This window comes from Nicotiana tomentosiformis, chromosome 11 (assembly GCF_000390325.3).
Source record: "Nicotiana tomentosiformis chromosome 11, ASM39032v3, whole genome shotgun sequence".
NCBI lineage: Eukaryota > Viridiplantae > Streptophyta > Magnoliopsida > Solanales > Solanaceae > Nicotiana > Nicotiana tomentosiformis.
In genome coordinates, this window is record NC_090822.1 from 114126352 (window position 1) to 114151476 (window position 25125).

The 25125-nt window shown below is 35.9% G+C and overlaps 2 protein-coding genes across 3 annotated transcripts; both read left to right on the forward strand.

Annotated features, from left to right (window-relative positions):
* The first annotated feature begins 3659 nt into the window (after positions 1-3659).
* LOC104111221 (putative fasciclin-like arabinogalactan protein 20) lies at positions 3660-5453 on the forward strand. The gene is made up of 2 exons (XM_009620868.4): positions 3660-3892; positions 4413-5453. Exons 1-2 carry the CDS (start codon positions 3757-3759, stop codon positions 5315-5317), a joined length of 1041 nt encoding a protein of 346 aa, XP_009619163.1. The 5' UTR covers positions 3660-3756; the 3' UTR covers positions 5318-5453.
* An 8244-nt stretch (positions 5454-13697) lies between these two features.
* On the forward strand, positions 13698-24885 carry LOC104111222 (2-dehydro-3-deoxyphosphooctonate aldolase 1). Of its 2 annotated transcripts, none has more exons than XM_009620870.4 (14): positions 13698-13853; positions 13985-14082; positions 14282-14378; positions 14889-14954; positions 15513-15572; positions 15704-15778; positions 15914-15998; positions 16620-16678; positions 16820-16864; positions 17403-17501; positions 17775-17822; positions 17962-18009; positions 24109-24207; positions 24574-24885. In XM_009620870.4, exons 1-13 carry the CDS (start codon positions 13818-13820, stop codon positions 24163-24165), a joined length of 873 nt encoding a protein of 290 aa, XP_009619165.1. In that variant the 5' UTR covers positions 13698-13817; the 3' UTR covers positions 24166-24207; positions 24574-24885. The 2 variants fall into 2 exon arrangements, with proteins under 2 accessions (XP_009619165.1, XP_009619164.1); XM_009620869.4 differs by having other exon boundaries at positions 13699-13853; positions 24109-24186.
* The last annotated feature ends 240 nt before the right edge of the window (positions 24886-25125 follow it).

A 25125-nucleotide genomic window follows, 5' to 3' on the forward strand; every position in this document is an offset into this window, starting at 1 on the left:
CACTGAGCCTTGAAGAATTTAATAGCTTCCCCAGCCATCTCTTCATCCTCTTCTATCCAGTTACCCAGATTGTTTTGGATCCTTTTGAGCTGCAGTCTTTTTTTTCGACCATTAACTTGTGCATGAAAAAAATTTTCGTGGAGTTAATAAAAAAATTTATTGGTTAAATAATTTTTTTGTTAAATTTTAACAAAATTTTAAAAAATTAAAATTTGTTAAATTAAATAGATAAGAGTGTTTGGTGAAAAAATGATAAATTATTCAAAAAAATTAGGAGGAATTAGTCTTTGTACTGTTAAAATGCCAAATTTTTTAAAATATAGTGCACTCACTTTTAAATGACTTAATTTTAACATTATGCTATAAACAAAAGAGACCAAAAAGGAAAAAAAATTAACAAAGATGCGACCAAATTCTATTCGCCATGTTCGATGCCGCTTATACGATCGATTTGCGTCATTTTAAATTGAACTCGCTTGTATAAATTCTAGGCCCGTTAGAGTAGGTGAAGGATAACGACTGGCTTATAGATTTCTAGGCTGATAAACTTTCGAATAAGGAACACATATAACATTTTAGTCGGAATTTTACATAAGAAAGAAAGAAAAAGGTGAAAAGATATATGTTTGTGCGGCGCCCCTGCATATAATGCATTTTTGATTAGTACATATTATTTCTATTTTTAATTTCTATTGAAATGTACTTAAAATTTCATTGTAAAATAATTTAGTACCCTTTTCTATAACTTGTTCACAAGAATTTATATATGTGGAATTATGAGATAGTTATATTCACAAATTTATGTATTACTCTTAAGTATTTACAGAATTCTCTGATAGAGCATCTTTTGCAAATTGATTTTCATTCCAATTTTTCAAAGACTTAACCGAGTCTAATAGAAAGAATGACACATGGCAGAGCACCCCAAAAAGAAGAAAAAAAAGTTGGCGCCAATTTCAACAAAATAAACCGACTTTTAACTAATTTAACTATATAAGATCGATCTTAGTCCTCATATAACAGTCAGTCTCAGCAAATCCCAAAACTTACAGAAAAAAAGAAGAAGTGAAGAAACTCCTCTCATAGCTAGGCTTTCTGCAGAAGAGATCATCATGTTCATATTAATCGTCGTGTACATGTTGATCAGACTGCTAATTAATCGTCTCCAACGCAGAAGGCCGAGTAGAATTATAACGATAATCAACTGGATTCTTATTTTCGCTGGGATCATCTCCACCGTCCTTCTTTTCTGCCGGTTCTTCACTACTGGTATATATTCTTCTTCTTTTGGGATTTTCTTGATTTTCCTCTCTCTTTATTAGTTGCCTCGTTAAGATTATTATGCATCTTGTTTTTGCTTTCATTCTTCTTAAGATCAAAGCAGTTTTTTTTTTACTTGTGTTTTCTTGCATCACCATAATTATCTTTGTCAATTCTTGTAGAAAAAATCTATAATCTTTACTCTCTGAAATAATTATGGGGTTTGCATTATAATGCCATTAATATCCATTTTGATCTTTCAATTCTGAAATAATTACTGCAGACAACAGATAGAAAATTGATGATTAGACGTTCCTTTATATGTGTTTTTGCTTTCATTAGTTATGTTTCTCCTTTTTCTTTTCTGTTTATTTCTTTGTAATTGATTGTTAAACTAATTTATATATGGTAACTTACTATTGTGGTTGAAATGATTAAACAGTGACCGGAAGTGGAAGAATAACTGGTTTTATTAATGAGAATCCATGGACTGAAAATGATAATCTTTCAAAGACGACAGAGAATGTCAAAAGTATACATGTGAAGCCACTGCCTAATAATGGAGGAAGACTTGCAAGAAAAATGCATCCGATTGAGTATCTGAATCAAACTACTGATGAACTTCACCTTGTCTCTTTAGCAATATCAACAGCAACACCACCGCCATTTCGCAGGGGCAATAATTTGTCTGAGTTTAATTTCTTTACATTGGCCGCAGTCTCGCCTCCACTACCACAACCTCTGATGCAGCTGACCAACAATATTACCATCTGTGGATGTCCTTAGAGAAATAGTTCAGGAATATTAATAGTGAAATTAATTGAGCAAAATTGATTGGAAGTGTTATAAGTACTTTGTTTTCAGTGTTATATGCTGTAGTAGTTAGACATGTTCTACTATTAGGTATTTCTATATGAATTTTAACTAAATAATGAGTTTAGAGGTTGATTGAAGAGTATCAAATTTGTGGATTTGCACTCTGAGTCTGATTCTTTGTACTAGAACTATTGATACAAGTGAATGAAAACAGTGTCTTTGCTATTGCTTTAATTGAAATGAGAATTCATGGTCACTTCAATATTGATGTTTAATGGTAGTCGAGATCATCATTTAATTTGTTTTTTTATTTTTTGGTTTTCTTTGTTAGTCTCCATCTTTAGTTTTTAAATTATCTGATTTGGGTAAAGTTTACAATAAGAAAGAATCGCAGAGTTACGGTCAATATGTGTTCAACTTGCCTCAAAAAGATAAAATAATTAAAGAGTCATTTTTTTTTGGTATGATATGCGAGCCTTGAATCTTGAAGTGAAGCGAGCTTTAGTTCAGACTTTTCATGGGCAGCTTAAGACTAGAGGCAATATTTGAATCTCATGAGTTCGAAATTCTAGTTTTTTTAAATTATTATATTTTAAATCAATAATTTATATATATATTTGATGAATTTCACAAGACAAATATAAATCTGGACAAAAACTGCTGGATTCGGCCGAGCCCATAGGCAAATGGCTAGCTCCATCCGTGCTTATGAAGTACATTTACAACGTTAAAAATAAGTAGTAGCTCCTTGAAACTACTATAAGTAGTAGCTCCAGCTAACGACCTTAAATCTAGCATTAAAACATTTAGGATGTATTAACTTGGGAAGAACTTCCTCAAACCTTAGGTGTCAAGTGATATATTATGGTGATAATATGGAGTATTAACTAATCATAATTAAGCATCAAAGCTCATGCATGTAAAGTTGATTGACCAAATTTAAAGAAGAAGTCACTTATCCAAATTAGAGACCAGATTTAACATATCAGTTTACTTCAATCAACCCAAGTAACGAATTGAGGTGAGAGTATATATTAATTAGTCACAATTAAGTATAAATTAAGCACATGCAAAAGTTGATTATCCAAATTCAAGATGAAGAAGTCGATTCACAAAACTAGTTTCCAATATTTCCATAGACATAGTTGTATTTTTCACTGGATTAGTACATTTTTTCTATACTCAAGGTAACATTTTATTAGATTCTACCTAAATATAAACTTGCATATTTTAAACTTTCCAAAAAAAAAAAATATCATGAAATTATGTGTGTGTACAAAATTGTTCTCAAAGTGAAACAATCACAACTTTGTATGGGATATTTTAAAGAATCACCTAGCTTCCAAATTCAACTCGAATTTGGGTTACTAGAATCACTTAGGAGTTTGTATAATCCCATTATAATAATATAATGGAAATATAGAAAATATCAAATGTTGTAATGATTTTTTCTTTTAACAAACTTGGCACGTGCAAGGCACCAACAAGGTCTCCCGCCGTTTCCAACAGAACCGATCGACTCTTTAACTAACTGAATTCCTCTTCTTGTATAACAAAACCCCTCCACATATCATTATCCTTCACCGATCTCAAATTTTATATTTACAGAAAGAGAAGAGCTCAAAGATTGAAGAACTTTCTCTTTTTGGCTTTCTGGAAAAAAAAAAAGAGATCGCGAAAATGGCGGACAATTTCTTCAACTTTCAGATGCATAATCCTCACAGGCAGAGAAGGGTCAGAGCTCTAAGGCTGTGTGATCTTATCCTCATCTTTGTCTTTGCTTTTTTCATCTACCTTTGGTGCATCTCCAATATTGGTGCGTTCTTTCACCCATTTCAGTTTCTGCTTCTTCTTTTTGAAATTTTCTTGTGTTTGCTCTGTTCATTATAGTTGAATAGATCTTCTCTGTTCCTATGTGCATGCTCCTTCTCGTATTTCAGTTTCTGGCTCTTCTTTTTGGGGATCTTTTTGATTTTCAGACAAATGGGGCTTTACTTGTTACATCTTCGTTTTGGAATCCACTTGTGTTTTCTCACATTACATGATCTTCTCTGTTCATTCTGGTTGAATTTTTTTCCATATTTTAGCTCTCCTTTTTTTTGGATTTTCTTGAGTTTTAGACACTAGTGGTGTTTCTGCCTTGTGATATAGTGGTAGCAATATAGGCATTTGTGTACTCAAAATGATAAAGGTCCTTTTGCTTGTGTTTTTTTCACTGTTTATTCTGGTAAAAAATTTCAGTTTTTGGCTCTTCTTTTACTTGTGTTTTCTGGTCATAATTCTTGAAAAGATTTGCTGTTAATCTTTATATTTCTAAATTTATGCTGCTTGTACAGTGAGAATGATGATCAGAAATGGAAGAACCATTGCACCCAACAGCATTCCTCTGTATCTAAATGATACACATTTCAATCTTGCAATTCTGAAATCATTACCAGAGAAAATAGAGTACAAATCTCCAGCTGAACCACTGAAAAGATCGAGCTTAAAGATCAACAATGAAGCAACTGAGATACCAACAACGCCGCCGTCATATCAACAACCCAACACCACCACATTTCCACCGCCGCCGCCGATGACGCAGCACCAAATCCAAGAACAGCAACTGAACAACATAGTGGAAGCATTAATCGGAGCAGGTGATTTTGCAGGGTGGGCAAATTTGCTTTCCTCCACAGACTTATCATCTCTTCCACTCTCCGCCACTTTCTTCATTCCGGGTAACGACGCCATATCAAATCATCAAACACCTGGCGATCAAAATCTCAACTTAGACCCATTTCTCATCGCCTATCATATAATCCCACAACGCCTCTCTTTCGCCGATCTCCAACAGTTCAAATCCAACACTCGCCTCCCAACTCTCTTACCTTCCAAATTCATCGTCATTACAAACAATTCTTTATCCAATTTTACTGTCGATGGCTCTCAAATCACCTACCCAGATCTTTACGTAAATTCTGCTTTTACAGTACATGGTGTTAATAAAGTTCTTGAATACTCTGTTTATGGTGCTGATCCTCTGTTCTCTCCTCCAGAGAACAATACTCTGCCTAGTGAAACTGTTGCACCTATCCCACCAAAGCCAAAGCCAAGGCCAAAGCCAAAGCCATTATTATTTCCTGAAGGAGGTGGAGGTTTTACTGATGGTTGGAGGAGTTCTAATTCAACTAGAGCATTTCCTATTGAGAAATTAGTAATTGACATCTCTGTTCTGTTTTTCATATTTTTTTGGGTTTGAGATTTTGAGAACTTATGGGGCTATAATATTCTAGCTTAATATTTTGTTGAAGCGAATATACTGAGAAACTGGATTACTGCTTTGTTTGTTTTTCATCGTAGTTTTTTGGGTCTGTAAATGGATCTTTGTTATGGTGAATACATGCAGAAATGAGAAAGTTCATTGTTTCAACATCTCACCATTGTATCTCCTTTAATTGCATATTTTTGTTTTTATGTGTGCTATAGTCAGCTAAGATATTAAACTGTCAACTTTTGGACTTTAATGTGATGTTTTCTCTGTTCAACTAACTTTTAAACTATTATTTTAATAAATTTTTTCTTTCATCATTGGCAATATAATGTATGAGTAAAATTAATATTTACAACTTTGTGATCAATCAAATAATATAGTATAAAATGAAATAGAAAAAATATCATTAATTATAATATGATACTCTCACAAGTTTAATATGATACTATCACAATCTATGTTTTAGGCGCAGTGGAGATTGATCCTAACAATTACAATTTTTGTATAACTAATCAATAACTAGATCGACCCCTAAAAATTAGAAGAATCAAAAAGTGTTGGTACCATTAAAGGTTGCAGATTGATTATTGTCAAAAAAAGAAAAAAATGATTGAAAAATATAAAGAAAAAAAGGGAAAGTATACAAACAACCATTCTTAATGCTATTATTTATGGATTAGACAATACTTATTTTGTTCTGAAAATTTGAACTACGAATCTTAATTTCAGAACAATTTAGGACGTTTATTTTCTGAAAATTAAATTAAAATTTGATAACGATAAGGTCGGGAATCCAAACTAGAGTAAGAATTTGAAAAGTAAATGCGGAAGCAATAACAATAAGGAATTGAGCAACTAGAACTAAATGGCAGAAAATAAAGGATATGGAAAAATTCAAGGAAAGAATTCCAAGAACTTCCAAGAACGCAAGTTCTATAGCCTTGACAAGATCAAAGCAACAACGTCTTTAATCAAACGCCTTTACTTAAAAGCAAATCAAAACAATAGATTCGGATCTTGACCGCTTTACGAGTAACTTGAGACAACAATTAATAACTAGTATTAATCGCCTTCTAAGAATACCACAAAGGAATCAAAGATATCACAATAGAGAAGTAATCTTACTACCTTGAACTATGAACTAGTAAAGGTTGAAAGATAAATCTCAAAGCACAAGTAACAAAGGTTCAAAAGAACTCTCAAAGTATGATATACTTAATCAATAATGAAGTCCCTCAATGAATGAGAAGAACTCCTTATTTATAGGAGTACTAAGGCACAAAAAGTCTTTAAAATTAGGTAGGGTGGTTTCTAAGGCATAAAAAGTCATTACAATTAGGTAGGGTGATTGCTAAGGAGTAAGAAAAGTCATTACAATTAGGTGGGGGGCGGCCAAATCCCTTTGGGGTAGATTTGGACCTTAAAACTACTAGTTTGGGCTATTGATTTGGACTCCAATTGGGCTCCCTTTGAAACACCCCCTTTTGGACCTCTTTTAAGCTCATTTTGAGCCCCTTTGGTGGACTTTAAGGACTGATTTGGTGGCCCAATCTTCCTCCTCTTGGACTTCAATTTGGATCACCAAATAATTATAAAATTTGGATAATTCATCTACTTTGGGCTTGAGCTCTTCCTCTACAATTAAAAGCTTCTTTATTTGCCATTGAAGTCCAGCAATCTTAGAGTGCAACTCTTTAGCTTGAGATCTTGTAAATGGCCTTAGAGCTTCCAAAACTCTATCCTTGTCCTTGATGCTATCATTCCCCTCTTCTTGAAAAGAATTCGTCCCCGAATTCGATCCTACATCAAACAAAGACAAGTCAGCAACATTGAATATAGCACTTACTTGGAACTCACCAGGTAGGTCCAGCTTGTAAGCATTGTCTCCAATCCTTTCAAGGACTTGAAATGGGCCATCTCCTCTAGGGTACAACTTTGACTTCCTTTTGGAGGGAAATCTCTCCTTTCTAAAGTGAACCCAAACTAAATCTCCAGGTTTAAAAATTACTTATTTTCGACCCTTATTCTTTCTCAAGGCAGTTTGCTCATTTTTCTTCTCAATTGCAAGCCTTGTTTGTTCATGAATTTTTTTTATCATCTCAGCCTTTGTCCTACCATCAAGATTAACAATATCATTAGTAGGTAATGGTAATAAATCAAGGGGAGTGAAGGGATTAAAACCATAAACAACCTCAAAAGGAGACATACTTGTAGAAGAATGGATTGTTCTATTGTAAGCAAATTCAATCATAGGTAAGTGAGCCTCCCAAGAAGTTAATTTACCTTTCAAAACAGCCCTCAATATATTTCCTAAGGTTCTATTAACTACTTCAGTTTGCCCATCAGTTTGTGGGTGACAAGAAGTAGAAAACAACAATTTAGTTCCTAACTTCCCCCAAAATACACGCCAAAAGTGGCTCAAAAACTTAGCATCCCTATCACTAACAATAGTTCTAGGTATACCATGCAATTTGACAACTTCTTTTACAAAAAGATCAGCAACATGTGAAGCATCATTAGTCTTTAAACAAGGAATAAAACGAGCCATTTTGGAGAACCTATCTACCACAACATATATACTATCCTTACCATACCTTGTTCTAGGCAAACCTAACATAAAATTCATAGAAATATCAATCCAAGGTGAAGTAGAAACAGGTAGTGGCGTGTAAAGACCATGTGGTAACACTTTAGATTTAGCTTGTTTACATTCCAAACACTGTGCACATATTCTTTCAACATCTTTTCTCATTCCAGGCCAAAAAAAAATTTCAGCAAGTATGTCTAGCGTCTTTGGGACTCCAAAGTGACCCATAAGCCCTCCATAATGTGCTTCCCTTACAAATACTTCACGTAAAGAGCAATTTGGGATACACAACTTATTTTCCTTAAAGAGAAACCCATCTTGGAGGTTAAACCTCTCAAAAGGACCCAACTTACAGTCTGCAAAAATCTTGCCAAAATCAACATCATTAGCATAAAGTCCCTTGATTTGATCAAAACCCATCAATTTAGAAGTCAGGGTAGAAACTAAGACATACCTTCTTGAAAGTGTATCCGTAACAACATTCTCTTTCCCTTGTTTGTAAGAAATTACATAAGGAAAAGTTTCAATGAATTCAACCCACTTAGCATGCCTTCTACTAAGCTTACCTTGACTCTTCAAGTATTTCAAGGATTCATGGTCAGTTTTAATGACAAACTCTCTTGGCCACAAGTAATGTTGCCATGTGGCTAAAGCCCTTACCAAAGCATATAGCTCTTTGTCATAAGTGGAATAGTTCAATGTGGCTCCACTCAACTTCTCACTAAAGTAGGCAATAGGTTTAGAATCTTGCATCAAAACAGCACCTATTCCTTTGCCAGAAGCATCACATTCAATTTCAAAAGATTTAGAAAAATCAGGCAATTGTAACAATGAAGCAGAACATAACTTTTCTTTCAACAAGTTAAAAGTATCATCTTGTTCTTTTCCCCATGTAAAAATCTTATCCTTTTTAATAACTTCAGTTAAAGGAGAAGCAATAGTGCTAAAGTCTCTCACAAACCTCCTATAAAAACTAGCAAGTCCATGAAAACTCCTAACTTCAGTTACACTCTTAGGTTTTGGCCATTCTTTTATTGCTTTAATTTTCTCTTCATCAACCTCAACTCCTTTAGAACTAACCACAAAACCCAAAAAAATCACACGATCCACACAAAAAGTACACTTTTAAGATTAGCAAATAAGAGTTGCTTTCTAAGAACTTCAAAAACTTGTTTTAGGTGTTCTACATGCTCTTCTAAAGTGTTAGAAAAGATCAAGATATCATCGAAGTACACCACAACAAATTTTCCATGAAAATCCTTAAAGATATGATCTATTAATCTCATGAAAGTGCTAGGTGCATTAGTCAAGCCAAAAGGCATAACTAACCACTCATAAAGCCCATATTTGGTCTTAAAAGCAGTTTTCCATTCATCTCCAGGATTCATTCGAATCTGATGGTAACCACTTTTTAGATCAATTTTAGAAAAGATTTTGGATCCATGTAATTGATCCAACATGTCATCAAGACGAGGAATAGGATGGCGATACTTTACCGTTATCTTGTTGATTGCTCTACAATCCACGCACATCCTCCAAGTTCCATCCTTTTTGGGTACCAATAGGACGGGAACAGAGCAAGGGCTCATGCTCTCTCTCACAAAGCCTTTCTCAAGCAGCTCCTCAACTTGCCTTTGAAGCTCTTTTGTCTCTTCTGGATTACTCCTATAAGCAGGCCTATTTGGGATTTGTGATCCAGGCACGAAATCAATTTGATGCTCAATGCCACGTAAAGGTGGCAATCCATTAGGAATATCTTCAGGAAAGACATCTTCAAAATCCTGCAAAAGAGAAGAAATACTACTTGGCAAAGAAGAAGTTAGTAACTCAGAATTAATCAAAACTTCTTTGTAAGTAAGTAGTATTATGGGAAACCCCTCTTTTCTTGCATTTAAACACTCTTTGGCTTTTATATAAAAACTCTCTTTTTTTATTTCCTTAGCCTCTTTCCTCTCACCAAGACTTTCTATTTTTTTATTCAAGCCCCTTTTTATCTCTTCTCTCAAATTGTTGCCCTCTCTCTTTTTCTCTCGGCCATCTCTCTTTTTTTCCAACTCTTGGCCTCCTTTCTTTTCTTTTTCCTCAAGCTCACTTTTTATCCCTCCCCTTGGTTTTTCCATTGTTTCCCTTAATCTCTTTTGATCTTCAAACACTTGAGAAGGAGATAAAGGTGTAAAAGTAAATTTCCTGCCATTTAGCTCAAGAGAATATCTATTCTTCTTTCCATCATGAAAAACATTCCTATCATACTGCCAAGGACGACCCAGTAAGATATGACAAGCTTGCATATGGACTATGTCACAAAGAATATCATCCTCATATCTACCAACATTGAATGAAATCATGCATTGTTTGTTTACCTTTAGTTCACCACTGTCATTTAACCATTGGAGTCTATAGGGAGTAGGGTGTTTCATGCATGCAAGTCCCAATTTTTCCACAAAGTATGAACTTACCACATTAGCACAACTACCACTATCAATGATCATAGAACAAGTTTTTCCCTTTATCCCACACCTAGTATGGAATATATTCTCCCTTTGTTCTTCACTATTGCTATTGATAGTCATAATCCTCCTAACTACCCCAATCATGCCATCATTAGGTAGTTCTATATCATCATCATTACTCACATCTCCCTCTTCTTCTCCCTCACTTTTTTCACTCTCATATCCTCCATCTTCTCTAAGAATGATGTTTCTTCTACTTGGACATTCATGCATCATAAGTCCCCTTCCTTTACATTTATGACACTGAATAGAACTAGAAGGTGTAAAAGGTTTAGGGTTAAAGATTTTACCTCCCTCTTTGTTCTCAAACTTACCTTTATCCTTGTCTTCTTGAGGTCTAGAAGAACTCTTCATCTCTTGATTCGACCATGGCTTCTTGGAGATGGTGTTTGACCGACCTTTCTATGAGCTAGCTTGCTTTCTTTTATTTTGATTTTTTACCTTTACAGACAAATCAACTAACTTATCTATTGTTACATATTGTTGTAATTCTACTACATCAGCTATTTCCTTATTTAAACTATTTAAAAACCTAGCCATTGTAGCCTCTTCTTCATCCATACAATTAGCTTGGATCATAGCCATATCCATAGCCTTAAAGTACTCATCCACAGACATGGACCCTTGCTTCAATGTTTGAAGGCGTTGTTGTAGCTCTCTTTGAAAGTGTGATGGTATGAATCTCTTTCTCATCACCCTCTTCATCTCAGCCCAAGTAGCAATTGGTGCTTGTCCTTCTTGCAATCTGTCCCTAGTAAGCTTTTTCCACCAAATAGCAGCATAGTCAGAAAACTCAACAATAGCAAGTTTAACCTTCTTACCCTCAGAGTAGTTGTGACAGTCAAATATGGCTTCAACCTTTCTCTCCCAATCAAGGTACAAGTCTGGATCCTTTGTTCCCTTGAAAGATGGCATCTTCATCTTTATACTGCTTATATTATCATCTTCTACTCTACCTCTTTGTCCCCTCCTATCTCTTCCTACCCTATCAAAATCGATATCATTAAAATCATCTATTGGGTTTTCTTGATTTACAATGGGAGCAAGGGGTACATTTCTCCTAGCTTGGGGCCTAACATTATTTTCCCTTCTAAGTTCAGCTATTGTATCATTTTGCTCAGCAATGGTGTCCCTCATCTCTTGGAGTTGCAAATTCCACCTTTCGAATTGTTGATGCATAGCTTGCAAGGTAAAATCATTTCTTGCTTTGATTTCGGCTTCTTGAAGAACCCTTCGTTCATCATCACTACCTGTATGTGACATCTTAAATAATTAAACTGTATCAAAAAATTAAATTTTTCCTCAATTGTTCTCACACACACTTTGCCTTTTTTTTTTTCTCTCTTTCGAAATAACCTTTGAACGAAATACTTTGTAGATTTATAGTTAAACCCAACTCATATAAAGTTCTTAATAGTAAAATATAGATTTTTGGGGAACAAATAAAAGAAGAACCAAATCCTAGAACTATTAGGCTCGGTTGAAACAAGACACGAACAAAAAGGAAATGATTATATATTTAGATTAGAAAGAGTAAGAAAAATTAAATTTTTGTCTTATCTTTGATATCTGGGATCCCCTCTTCTTGTTTCCTTTAATAGTTTTTGGAAACAAATTAGATACAAAAGAAAGTTCCTAGAGAGCAAGCAATTTTTTTTTTAAAATTGATTTTCGTTTTTTTCTATTTTTTTTAAACTTTTTTTTTAGCTCTTAGTATTCAAGAAATCCCCAGAATTATCAAGAATGAAACCTTGATAAAACCGCTCTGATACCACTTGATAACGACAAGGTCGGGAATCCAAACTAGAGTAAAAATTTGAAAAGTAAATGCGGAAGCAATAACAATAAGGAAATGAGCAACTAGAACTAAATGACAGAAAATAAAGGATATGGAAAAATTCAAGAAAAGAATTCCAAGAACTTCCAAGAACACAAGTTCTATAGCCTTGACAAGATCAAAGCAACAACGTCTTGATTTATTGAAGAAATCAAACGCCTTTACTTAAAAGCAAATCAAAACAATAGATTCGGATCTTGACCGCTTTACGAGTAACTTGAGACAACAATTAATAACTAGTATTAATCGCCTTCTAAGAATACCACAAAGGAATCAAAGATATCACAATAGAGAAGTAATCTTACTACCTTGAACTATGAACTAGTAAAGGTTGAAAGATAAATCTCAAAGCACAAGTAACAAAGATTCAAAAGAACTCTCAAAGTATGATATACTTAATCAATAATGAAGTCCCTCAATGAATGAGAAGAACTCCTTATTTATAGGAGTACTAAGGCGCAAAAAGTCTTTAAAATTAGGTAGGGTGGTTGCTAAGGCATAAAAAGTCATTACAATTAGGTAGGGTGATTGCTAAGGAGTAAGAAAAGTCATTACAATTAGGTGGGGGGCGGCCAAATCCCTTTGGGGTAGATCTGGACCTTAAAACTACTAGTTTGGGCTATTGATTTGGACTCCAATTGGGCTCCCTTTGAAACACCCCCTTTTGGACCTCTTTTAAGCTCATTTTGAGCCCCTTTGGTGGACTTCAAAGACTGATTTGGTGGCCCAATCTTCCTCCTTTTGGATTTCAATTTGGATCACCAAATAATTGTAAAACTTGAATAATTCATCTACTTTGGGCTTAGGCTCTTCCTCTACAATTAAAAGCTTCTTTATTTGCCATTGAAGTCCAGCAATCTTAGAGTGCAACTCTTTAGCTTGAGATCTTGTAAATGGCTTTGGAGCTTCCAAAACTCTATCCTTGTCCTTGATGCTATCAAAATTCATGATATATTGGCTACTTCCTAAATAGCAAGAATTTAGAACGGCTAACTAGTGTCACTTTTACAAAAGAAAAAGCATTCTGTGTCCAATTGGGCATTTAGGAGTGAAAATAGCGGCTAGCCATTTTTGAACTAATAATCAAAAAATAGGCAGCGTTTGCAAAGTCATTAAAAGATAACAACTATTTTGCTGAAATACGAAAAATTCCAGCATCATATACTGGATTATGGAGCTACTGCATTTAAACTTTCAACATATTATGTTGGAACTCCAGCACATTATGAAATTCCAGCACATTATGCTAGAATCTCATATGTAAAAATTTAAACTCCAGCATATTATGCTAAAATATTTTTGAATTTTTAATATTATTTTTGTTCAGATTTTATTTTTAAATGGAAAAATAGTTAAATTTCGATTAGTTTTGAACATTATTTATTGGCTATTTTTTTTTTATTTTTTTCCCATTTAGGACTTCAAAATCACAGGCCCAAATTTCTTCTAGAAAGCTGGATCTAAAATTCAGATTAACTGCTTGCTTTCACTTTCGGCAATCACTCCGGCGAACTCTTGCTTCAAACTGCTTACTTTCCGAAATTTGCAGCAAAAATGGATTCCTCAACACTGCTCTTCAACCAGCTCAAGGTCTGAAATTTCAACGTTAATTTTCCTCATCTTTCTTAAAAAATGTTTCATTTTCTGCGTATTACTTTTTATTCCTTCCTATTTCTTCCTTAACACTAACTGCTTAATTGCTGTCGAAAATCCCCTGCCAGACAGCAGAGCCATTTTTCTTACTAGCAGGTCCCAATGTGATTGAATCAGAGGATCACATTCTTTACATGGCCAAACACTTGAAAGATATCACTTCTAAGTAAGTTTATGTATCTCATTTCTCAGTGCCACGTGTAATTTTGGTATGTATTCATTTGTTTTAGTGCATTTTCAATTTTATGTCTTTCACCAGTTTAGGGATGGTATTATTTATCATATGTTCCAATATGAGGTCCTTTGTTGTTGAATTTCATTACATCAATTAAATGATTGAGCTGTTAATATATTTTTTTTTATAGACTTGGGTTGAAGTTTGTGTTCAAGTCGAGCTTTGACAAGGCTAATCGCACTTCCTCTAAATCATTCCGCGGTCCTGGCTTAGCTGAAGGCCTGAAGGTATAAAATGCCACTACTTTGCTGCAAAATTAGAAACTCTAGTTTCTAGAAGGACATTAAAATACTTTGGCTTCATGTTGGTATTTGTTTTCCTTTGCGTTTAACTCCAATTTCTGTTTTAGAAATTGGTAAATAAAGGTCTCTATTCCTTCTTCCCATGTGATACAATTTTGCAGCATGGATTAATGTCATATTCCTGCCAGTAGTGGAGCCAATATTCTATACAAGAGGATTTTAAACTGTCACACTTGGGATTTGGACCTGTGATCTAAAGCAAATGTTTAACCCATTTTTCAATTTACTAGAAATTTCCCTCATGTCGAGGGAATTCAATAGCATATTTGTAACCAAAATGACTAGTTTTTACGCTATTTGCACAGTAGGGGATTCAATTGGACCCCCTTCCTCCAAACTAGCTCCGCCAACACTGATTCCAGCTCTTGTATGACATCCACTGTTGCACAAACCCTTCCAAAATATAACATTTCATTTTTTCCCCGTTTGTTGCAGATCCTTGAAAAAGTGAAAACAATGTATGACGTACCCATTGTTACTGATGTTCATGAATCTAGTCAGGTAAAATTTGTTTCCCTAGTTCTGATGGCACTCTGCCGTTTATAGTTAAACTTTTTGTTCGAATGTTCTGTTTGATCCGCAAAATTGATGATCGAATGCAATATTCACTTAGGAAATTAGTTTACTTCCGTAAATATATTGTGCGTCATTTTTGCTTTTCATCCATTCTTCTTCCTTTGAACTTTGTTGACCAACTTATCATTTTTCCCTTCCTCAAAGTACTGTCTTGTATCATAATCCTCATTTCCGACTCTTCTTCAAATGTAATGGATGTCTCGTGTGCTATGATTGGCAGGTATTTAGCTCTAGTTCTTCTTCCCCTTCTTAATAAATGGATGAGAAGATTTCATAAACAAACTGTACTATTGGTTCAGATGACTGTTTATTTGTCAGAAACATATTGGATGCCAAGAGTTTAGTAGTTATTGCATCCATGTAATGGGATCAGCGTGATTTTCAGTTTATTTATCCATTTTGTATATCAACTCATCATCGAACATTGGTGGTCCAGAAGTATTTCCCTTCTAATATGAACTGCATCTAACACTGTTTTGCCAGTGCGAAGCAGTTGGCCGGGTTGCAGATATAATTCAGATTCCTGCTTTCTTATGTCGGCAGGTTGGTCTCCAGACAAAATCTTTATTTTCAGATAGATATCTCTGATTTAGTTTCTGATATTGGTTTTTGCAGCCCCAGACATTAATACATTCCTCACCCATATTGATCTGCCTTTTGGCATTTAATTACAGACTGACCTACTTGTCGCAGCTGCCAAAACTGGAAAAATTATCAACATTAAGAAGGGCCAATTTTGTGCTCCTTCAGTAAGTAACATCCCTCTTTTATGTTTCTTCCTAGGTCTCCTTTCACGTGCTCCTGCCAAAACCGTGATAAGCTAGTATCTTGGGCGCACTCGTGTATGTTCTATCCATTTTCAACTTATGCTACAATGTCCTCAGGTGATGGCAAATTCTGCTGAAAAAGTGAGATTGGCTGGAAATCAAAATGTCATGGTGTGTGAGAGAGGAACTATGTTTGGCTATAGTGAGTTTTCTTTAGTTTGTCTCTTTTTATTAAAAGCAAAAACATTTCTCTAGTTTTTTTCTAGTTGGATGGAAACAAGTCTCCAAGCGTTATTTCAGTGTTTTCATCTATAAGATGGAAAGGAAGTAGTTGAAGCTCTACAAGTATAACAACAATAACAACAACAACAACAAAAAAAACCCAGTGTAATCCCACAAAGTAGGGTTTGGGGGAAGGTAGAGTGTACGCAGACCTTAGCCCTACCCTGTGAAGGTGAAGGTAGAGAAAGAAGCAGAAGCAACAAGCAATAGCAACAACAAGATAAGATGATAGAATAACCGAAGTGAAAGAAAACGCTATACAAGTACATTAAGACTAATTTTCTGCACTAACGTTTTAATGGTCAACTCTAAACATGGAAAGTGTATACTGATATAAACATGGAAAGTGTAGGAGAAATGAAGTGTGTGTTTCATTAAGGGTGTGTACTAGGACAGATGCAAAATGTTCCCAGGGTTGGGAACTGGGGGAGGGATATTTCTCCACCTATGCGCTTCACAAAACATATTTTGTTCCAAACTCAGATAAGGAGATGAGTTGCTGTAGGTATTAAAAATCTGACATATTTGTCTGATTATGCAGATGACTTGATTGTGGATCCTCGTAACTTCGAGTGGATGAGGGAGGCCAATTGCCCTGTTGTAAGAATGTTATTTATGATTGTTTTATTGATATTCTCCCTGATAATTTAACTGGAGAAATCCACTTATATTGACTCTCTTCTTTATGCCTAGATATTTATTTTGGATTTACTTTTTCTCATATAAATTCTTGTTTCTCAGGTGGCTGATATAACTCATTCATTACAACAGCCTGCAGGCAAAAAGGTTCATTGTTCTTTTGCCCTTTCATTAGAGAGTACCAGCAATTTTATATATGTCGAGTCAGCATAAATTTATGAAGCTTTTCCGATCATTTTAAATATATCTCGTCGGCGTATAGCACAGGGATCTAGATTTCTCTTAACCTAAGCATTAAGAGAAATCTGCTAGACTGGAAAGTGCACGAGGATGCCATGTTAGCAGTCTTGCTAGAAAAGAGAATAGGATCATTTCTCACTGATCAATATGAATCCATAAGCGTTGGGAGACTTGTCATTCTTCATCTAGATGGCAACCCTGATAACAGTTGACCCCTTAATTGCCTATCTTCTCTTCTTTCTTATATGTCATTGTCTCAACTTTGTGCTGCTTGAATCTTTCAAGCCTCAGAATCAACTGTTAATAATTTACTTTAACTGTTATCAAGACGCCAAATGAATGTTCTAAGATCATGAGTTCAATTACATAATCATACCATTACTTAGGATCAAATGTTAAAAGTGTTATTCTATGTCAATGACTTGAAGTTCTGATTCTTGCACAGCTGGAAGGTGGTGGTGTTGCCAGTGGCGGTCTTCGTGAATTAATTCCTTGTATTGCCAGGACAGCTGTTGCTGTGGGAGTAGATGGAATTTTTATGGAGGTATAAAGGGGCCACTGTGTGATTTAAGTTTGCGATTTGCTTTCTGTATGCGCCCTTGTTTAAGAAGACAAATATGTATATTCCTTGTTTAAGAGAACAAGGATAAAAGGAATTTGAAAGTTGGAATGAAAATGCGGTTACTTACTTTTGCTGTAATTCCTTTAAAAGGAAAACTTTAAGCCATTCTTGCAATTCCTGAACTTTTTGATGTCTGTTTTGTCAGAACTTGCTTTAGTTTTCTGCTCAATTGAACCAGAGATTTTTTTTCATTAGGTGCACAATGATCCGCTGAATGCTCCAGTTGACGGTCCAACGCAGTGGGTGAGTTACAGGCAAACAAGCAAACAAACAATACATAATGTTGAGAATTTTGAGATATCCTGTTTTCTAAAATGGAACTTTATTTATTCTGATTTTAGCTGTTAATTTGATCAGTGTTTTCATCTTTGTATTGATATAGCCTCTGCGCCATCTGGAGGAACTACTAGAAGAGCTTGTCACGATTGGTGTAAGTTACTTAATTTCTATTTAGCATGAATTGCATATTAGATCTCCTTTTGTTGCATTAATGAATGAAGCTAAACTTTTAAGTAGCAACACCGGTAAAAGATAGAAGGATTCAAAATACTGGGCATTGGTGTAGGGTGCATTAAGCTACAGCAGGCACCTTTGTGCTAGAAGTATATGCCATGAGAGGGAAAGGATAAGAGAAATGCATATTCTAAGTGTAGGTAAAGCTAACTTATCAAAAACAAAGGAGTCCATTACTCAAATGATCACTCAACTATTCGAAATTACCTACTAAAGTCATCTTTCTTTCGTTTGTACTTAGAAAAGTCACTCAACTATGCCTATAGCACTCAGAAGGTCACTCAACTAGATTTCTCAAACTTTTGATTGCCGGTATTTTACCCTCTAAATTATCAATGTTTTTCTTCTTTTATTTTTTTAAAACTTTTTAATATTATAATTTTTTTTCTCTTTTTAGTTTATATTATGGAGTTACCTATAGAATAAATAAATTTTATTTATAAATTAAGAAAATAAAAATAGTGTTTAAGCATATACAATGTTGGAATAATAAAATAAAAAAATTAATTAGAACAATTTGTTCGTAATAATAATTTTGATATTAACAACAGAAACTCAAAAAATTATTTACACAATTGAGAATGAAAGAAAATAAAAGTTTTATAATATATATTCCATGCACCTAATATAAAAATAATTATTTAAAATAAAGGTATTTTTATAAAATACATTATATATTCTTGAAATATTTGCTCAATTATATTATTATTCCGACATTATATATGCTTATTTTATAGATAAAATTTATTTGTTCTATAGGTAAGTCCATAATACATATTTAAAAGGTAAAAAATCAAAAAAGAAGATAAAAATTGATAATTTAGAAGGTAAAATAGGTATTTGACGATCAAAAGTTTGAGAAATCTGGCTGAGTGACCTTCTAAGTACTATAGCCATAATTAAGTGATTTTTATGTTACAAACGAAAGAAAGATGACTTTACTTGATAATTTTAGATAGTTGAGTGATCGTTTAAGTAATGGACTAAAAAAAAAAGTGTCGATAAAGCTAATCTTTGTATTTCCTAGTCTTCCTTTCTTTAGTTTTATGTTATTTATCCATAATGGTTGCTAATTTTTTCTTATTTTCCTTTATGTTTTCCTAGTTCCTCCAACCTGATTAATACGTAGGTTTGTAGGAGCTACATTTAGTATCTTTTGCTGCCTGTTTATCCTAGAGTGTCGAAGGTGTAGGTGTCATGGCTTTAAACCAGAGTTGAAAAGGGTTATAAGGAGATGTATCTCCCTGTCCCACATAGAATACTTGCAGTTCCCAGTATTGTTTACATTTTTGGGACATTTTACTACGTCGCAATGATGTTGAATGCTCGTTTGAGGTGCATTGAAACCAAATAACTAGGTGAATCTCAAGACGGTCACTTTGGCTTGGCCAAAATGATGCTTGAATGCAGACGTCAAGCCATTAATACATGTAACTCATCACCCATGGGCTTTGTCTTTGAGAGAGCAACATTAGACAATAAAGATAGTTGGCTAGGTGATATGTCACGTGTTAATAAAATGGTACGAATGAATTTTTCAGTGATTTAGTATTGATCTCCTCAAATGAACTTTCTAGTGATTACAGATAAGAATTAGAAATTAACAACAACAACAACATACTTAGTATAATCCCACAAGTGGGGTATGGGGAGGGTAGTGTGTACGCAGACCTTATCCCTACCTAGCGAGGTAGAGAGGTTGTTTCCGATAGACCCTCGGCTCAAGAAAAGGTGAAAAGAGAGAGAACGGAAGAAGACGAAGAAGAAAGAGGAAGAAGAAAGAAAGAATATGGAGACAAAGGACGATAGGGAAAAGGGGAAAAAGACAACAACAACAACAAGTAAAAGAGAAAGTAGCATCAACTAGTAATAAACCGGAAAATACGATGCAATAAGCAAATACTAGAGGTCAAAGAATACGAAGAAAACAAGAGAGCTACTAATACTACTAAAAAAGAACGGGGAACTCTCGACTACCTACTAGCTTACTGTCCTAATCCTTGACCTCCATACCCTTCTATCCTGGGTCATGTGCTCAGTGAGCTGAAGTAGCGCCATGTCCTGCCTAATCACCTCTCCCAATTATTTATTCGGCCTACCTCTACCCCTTCTCAGCCCCGCCACGGCCAGCCTCTCACACTTCCTAACAGGAGCATCCGTACTCCTCCTCTATACGTGCCTGAACCATCTCAGCCTCAACTCCCGTATCTTGTCCTCCACGGGGCCACTCCCACTTTGTCCCGACTAACTTTGTTCCTAATCTTATCTCTCCTGGTATGCCCACACATCCATCTCAGCATCCTCATTTCTGCTGCTTTCATCCTCTGAACATGAGAGTTCTTGCCTGGCCAACACTCAGCCCCATACAAAATAGTAGGTCTAACCACCATTCTGTAGAACTTACCCAAGTCTTGGTGGCACCTTTTTATCACACAAAACACTGGATGCGAGCCTCCATTTCATCCACCCCGCACCAATACAGTGGGAGACCTCATCATCAATCTCCCCGTTACCTTGGATTATAGACCCGAGATACTTGAAACTACCCCTCCTCGGGATGACTTGGGTATCAAGCTTCACATCCACGTCCGCTTCACGAGTCTTGTCACTGAACTTACACTCAAAGTATTCCGTTTTGGTCATGCTTAATTTGAAAACTTTAGACTCTAGGGTCTGTCTCCTGACCTCCAACCTCGCGTTAACCCCGCCTCTCGTCTCATCAATCAGCACTATGCCATCGGCAAATAACATGCACCATGACACCTCCCCTTGAATGTGCCGCGTGAACACATCTATCGCCAGAGCAAATAGGAACGGGCTAAAAGCCGATCCCTGGTACAACCCCATCACTACTGGGAAGTGATCCGAGTCACCTCCCATTGTCCTCACCTGAGTCTTAGCACCATCATACATGTCCTTGATTACCCTAGTGTATGCTACCGGAACGCCGCTAACCTCCAAACATTTCCACAAAACCTTCCTCGGGACTTTATCGTACGCCTTTTCTTGGTCTATAAACACCATGTGTAAGTTCTTCTTTCTCTCCCTATACTGGTCTACCAATCTCCTCACCAGATAAATTGACTTTCGTGGTCGATCGCCCCGGCATGAATCCAAACTGATTCTCGAAAATAGACACATTCCTCTTCACCCTGACTTCCACCACCCTCTCCCAAACTTTCATAGCACGACTCGGCAGCTTGATACCCCTATAGTTATTGCAGTTTTGGATATCACGTTTGTTCTTGTACAAGGGAATCATTTTACTCCACCTTCATTCTTCGGGCATCTTCTTCAACTTAGAGATAACATTAAACAACCCATTAAGCCACTCCACGCCTGCACGGCCCGCGCTCTTCCAGAATTCTACCGGGATCTCGTCTGGCCCAGTCACTCTACTCCTTCTCATCTTACGCATCGCTCCCATAACATCTTCGACTTTAATACGCCTACAATAGCCAAAATCACGCCGACTCTCGGAGTGCTCCAACTCACCCAGCACAATGCTTCTGTCCCCCTCCTCATTCAACAGTTTGTGGAAGTATGTCTGCCATCTTCGTCTAATATGAGCGTCTGCCACCAATACTATGTCGTCCTCGTCTTTGATGCACTTCGCTTGGTCCAAGTCACGAGCCTTACTCTCCCTCACTTTGGCTAACCTGTACAACTTCTTGTCCCCGCCCTTGCTCCCAAGTTCCGCATACATGTGTCCAAAGGCAGCAGTCTTAGCCGCCGTAACCGCTAACTTCGCCTCTTTCTTTGCCTTCTTATAACATTCCCAATTCGTCCTCTTATCCTCCTCGTTTGTGCTCTCCACTAGTTTCAAATAAGCCGCTTTCTTGACTTCAACTTTACCTTGGACCTCCGCATTCCACCACCAGTCCCATATACGTCTCCCAGGGATACCCTTCGTAACCCCTAAAACCTCTCTCGCAGCTTCCCTAATGTAGTTCGTTGTCATGACCCACATCGCAGTCGCGTCCCCACTACTCTTCCAGGCTCTCATCGCCAGCAACCTCTCCCCCAACTCCTGGGCTTTGTCCTTAGTCAAGTTTTCCTACTTGATTCTAGGTTGACTGCACACTGCTCTCTTCTTTCTATTACTCTTGATCCCCAGATTCATTACCGGGAGCCTATGTTGGGTCGTGAGACACTCACTTGGGATGCCCTTGCAATCCGTGCAAAGACCTCTATCACATGTCCTGCAGAGAAGATAGTCTATCTGAGTCCTGGCCACCATACTTCGGAAAGTGACCAGGTGTTCCTCCCTCTTTAGAAAACTCGAGTTAGCTACCACCAAATCAAAAGCTCTAGCGAAATCCAACAACGAAGTACCTCCCTCGTTATTATCTCCAAATCCGAACCCTCCATGCACATCGTCATAACCCCCAGCATTAGCCTCGATATGGCCATTGAAATCTTTTCCAATGAAAAGCTTCTCGGTGCGCGGAATACTATGCACCACCTCGTCCAAGTCCTCCCAGAATTGCCTCTTGACCTCCTCACCCAAGCCTACTTGAGGAGCATAAGCACTAATCACACTTAAAGTAAGCCCCCCCAATCACAAGCTTAACAGTCATCACCTGGTCGCTTAGAAATTAAAAAATAAGAAAATTAGTCACTGAACCCGGAAGCATAGATGCTTTTATATGCTTTTGACCTTTAAAACACTGTTACTTTATGCCTTCTTGGGCTCTTAAGTTGATCCTCGTTAGTTGGTTTATTACTTCTTGTTTGCATATGTACTTAATGTTTTTGAACAAACTTGTTCTAATGTGAAAGGCCTGTCATACTTGATCAATTTTTTTTTAATTTTTTTTTTTTGGAAATATGTGTCATTGGCATTCACAAAGAGGTTGTCTCCATTTCCAAATTTTAATTGCTTTTCACTTAGATCTTGATCGGAAATTGTACTATGAACCAGCATGATCCATACGCTACTTGGATCTGATTTGGTCTATTTTATTTATTTTTAATATGTGGATAAAATTTGAATAAAAGTAAGATGTAAAATTTGAGGCTGATACACCAACTTAATTGTGGGGGCAAAACATGATAATTCAGGTATCATCTTGAGGGAAAAGAAGTAGAAAATCTTACTAATTCTGTTAATATCATCTTGAGGTAAACGATTACATAAAAAAGTTATTGAAGTTCTTATCCGTTTATAGAACATCCTAAAGGTTATTATCAGATATACCTAATCAGCTGTGGAAGATATATTTGCAGCTGTTTTTTGATCAAGTACTAAATTTTATAAACAAGGGCAAGAAATTTCCGCATACAAGAAGTAAAATATGCCAAAAAGTAGAAACCCTACAAAAAGACATGGTCTTCTACGAATGATACCCAATCTTCTATACCTACGGGGACCTCTTGGGTGCACCAAAAGAAAATGAGGGATACAAAGCAATTTCTCAAGTGCACAAAATCTTTCTCTATCCCATCAAAAGCTCTCCTATTTTTTTCTCTCCATACGATCCACATGAGTGCTAGTGGAGCAACATTCCACGCTCTTCATCTTCTCTTCCGTCTTCCAAAGGTCCAGCTAAATAATACTTGCAGCTGTTTGATTGAGTAGCTACTGTTTATTTGTTCCTCACTGGATAAAGAACCTGAATTAAATCTGAGATAGACATCATTATGTTTGTGAAAATCCTTTTGTTCAGCTATTACAGTTGGCCTTGGTCCTTATGTGGAAGTGTAATGTCATTTGTATTTCTTATGACGTCGAGCTACGTTCTGTCTTTGATCTGTTCCAAACTGGATAAGTAACATGACAATCTGAGTAAAAATTGCCTTTATATCAACCTCTAGATTCCACAGAAAACATATCAGTGCATTAAACAACAAATAGGTGTTGATAAATGTGAGAAAGAAAGATTGTGGAAGTACTTAATGGTATATGTTTGTCATTTCGCTTATGCTTTACATCATTCCTTGCATATTTCTGTGTCCCTTTCTCCCTAAAACTTCGCAAGTTTTCTTTTCTTTCCTGATATCACATTTCTTACAGAGAGTTAGCAAGGGGAAGCAGCAATTCAAAATTGATCTCACTCCATATCGTGATTAGGACACAGAAGTTTGGCTATCAGTAAGCATTCCAATTTCCAAGGTCACTTGAAAATATTTGAACCCTTATACTATAGGTTATATATCAAGCTGCTAAGAATTGTATTTGACCTGTTGACCTCAGGTTGCCGTTTATGTTTTACATTTATACTTCATGTATGTGTTTAGTCCTATCTCTGGAATAATGAATCGGTTTTATTTAGTCCTTGATTCACATATTAGTTTCTGAACTGGATATGTTTCTCAGAATTTTCTCGGCAAAGAATTCACTCTTTTGACAAACTACTTATCCAACATTAATGAGAATGTTTTCTTCGTTTCTTGAGCCCTATGAGCATGTTCGTCTGTATACCTTGAAATTGAATCTCTCAACTTCCATATTCTTATCCTTACTATCAATGTCTACCAGATAACTCTGTGCAGACGATGTCTCCTCCATTCCATGGCAGTGGAATTGCTGCATCATCAGTTCGCTGCTTCGAAGACACTACAGCGTGTATTCATTACTGTACTGAACATGTATTAATTTCTCTTTTTTTTTATGTAATCTTGATCTAAGATTAACTCATTGGAGAGAGTTGTGACATTTCAAGTGCACTTAAAAGGCTATTTATCATTTCTAGGAATGTAATTTATCGGTGTGTACTCTGAAATCTTTGGGAACGAAAGTTGGTATATTAGAATCGTCACAATAAAAAGGTTTATCTTTGGACTTCCAAAAGATCCCTTTATTGCCATATGGTTCTGCCTCAGTAAGAAAATCGATGCTATTTAACTTACTATGTGAATACTGCATTTAGATTATGATGCTGTTGACTTACCGTGAAAGGAAAGGACAAAAAGCAAAAAATGAAGTAAGATAACGTAGGAAGAATTCCTCCTGCTATGCATTCGACTGAGATGCAACATTTGCTGGCTGAAACTCGGGGTATCGTTTTTCGTTAGTGTCGATCACTGCATT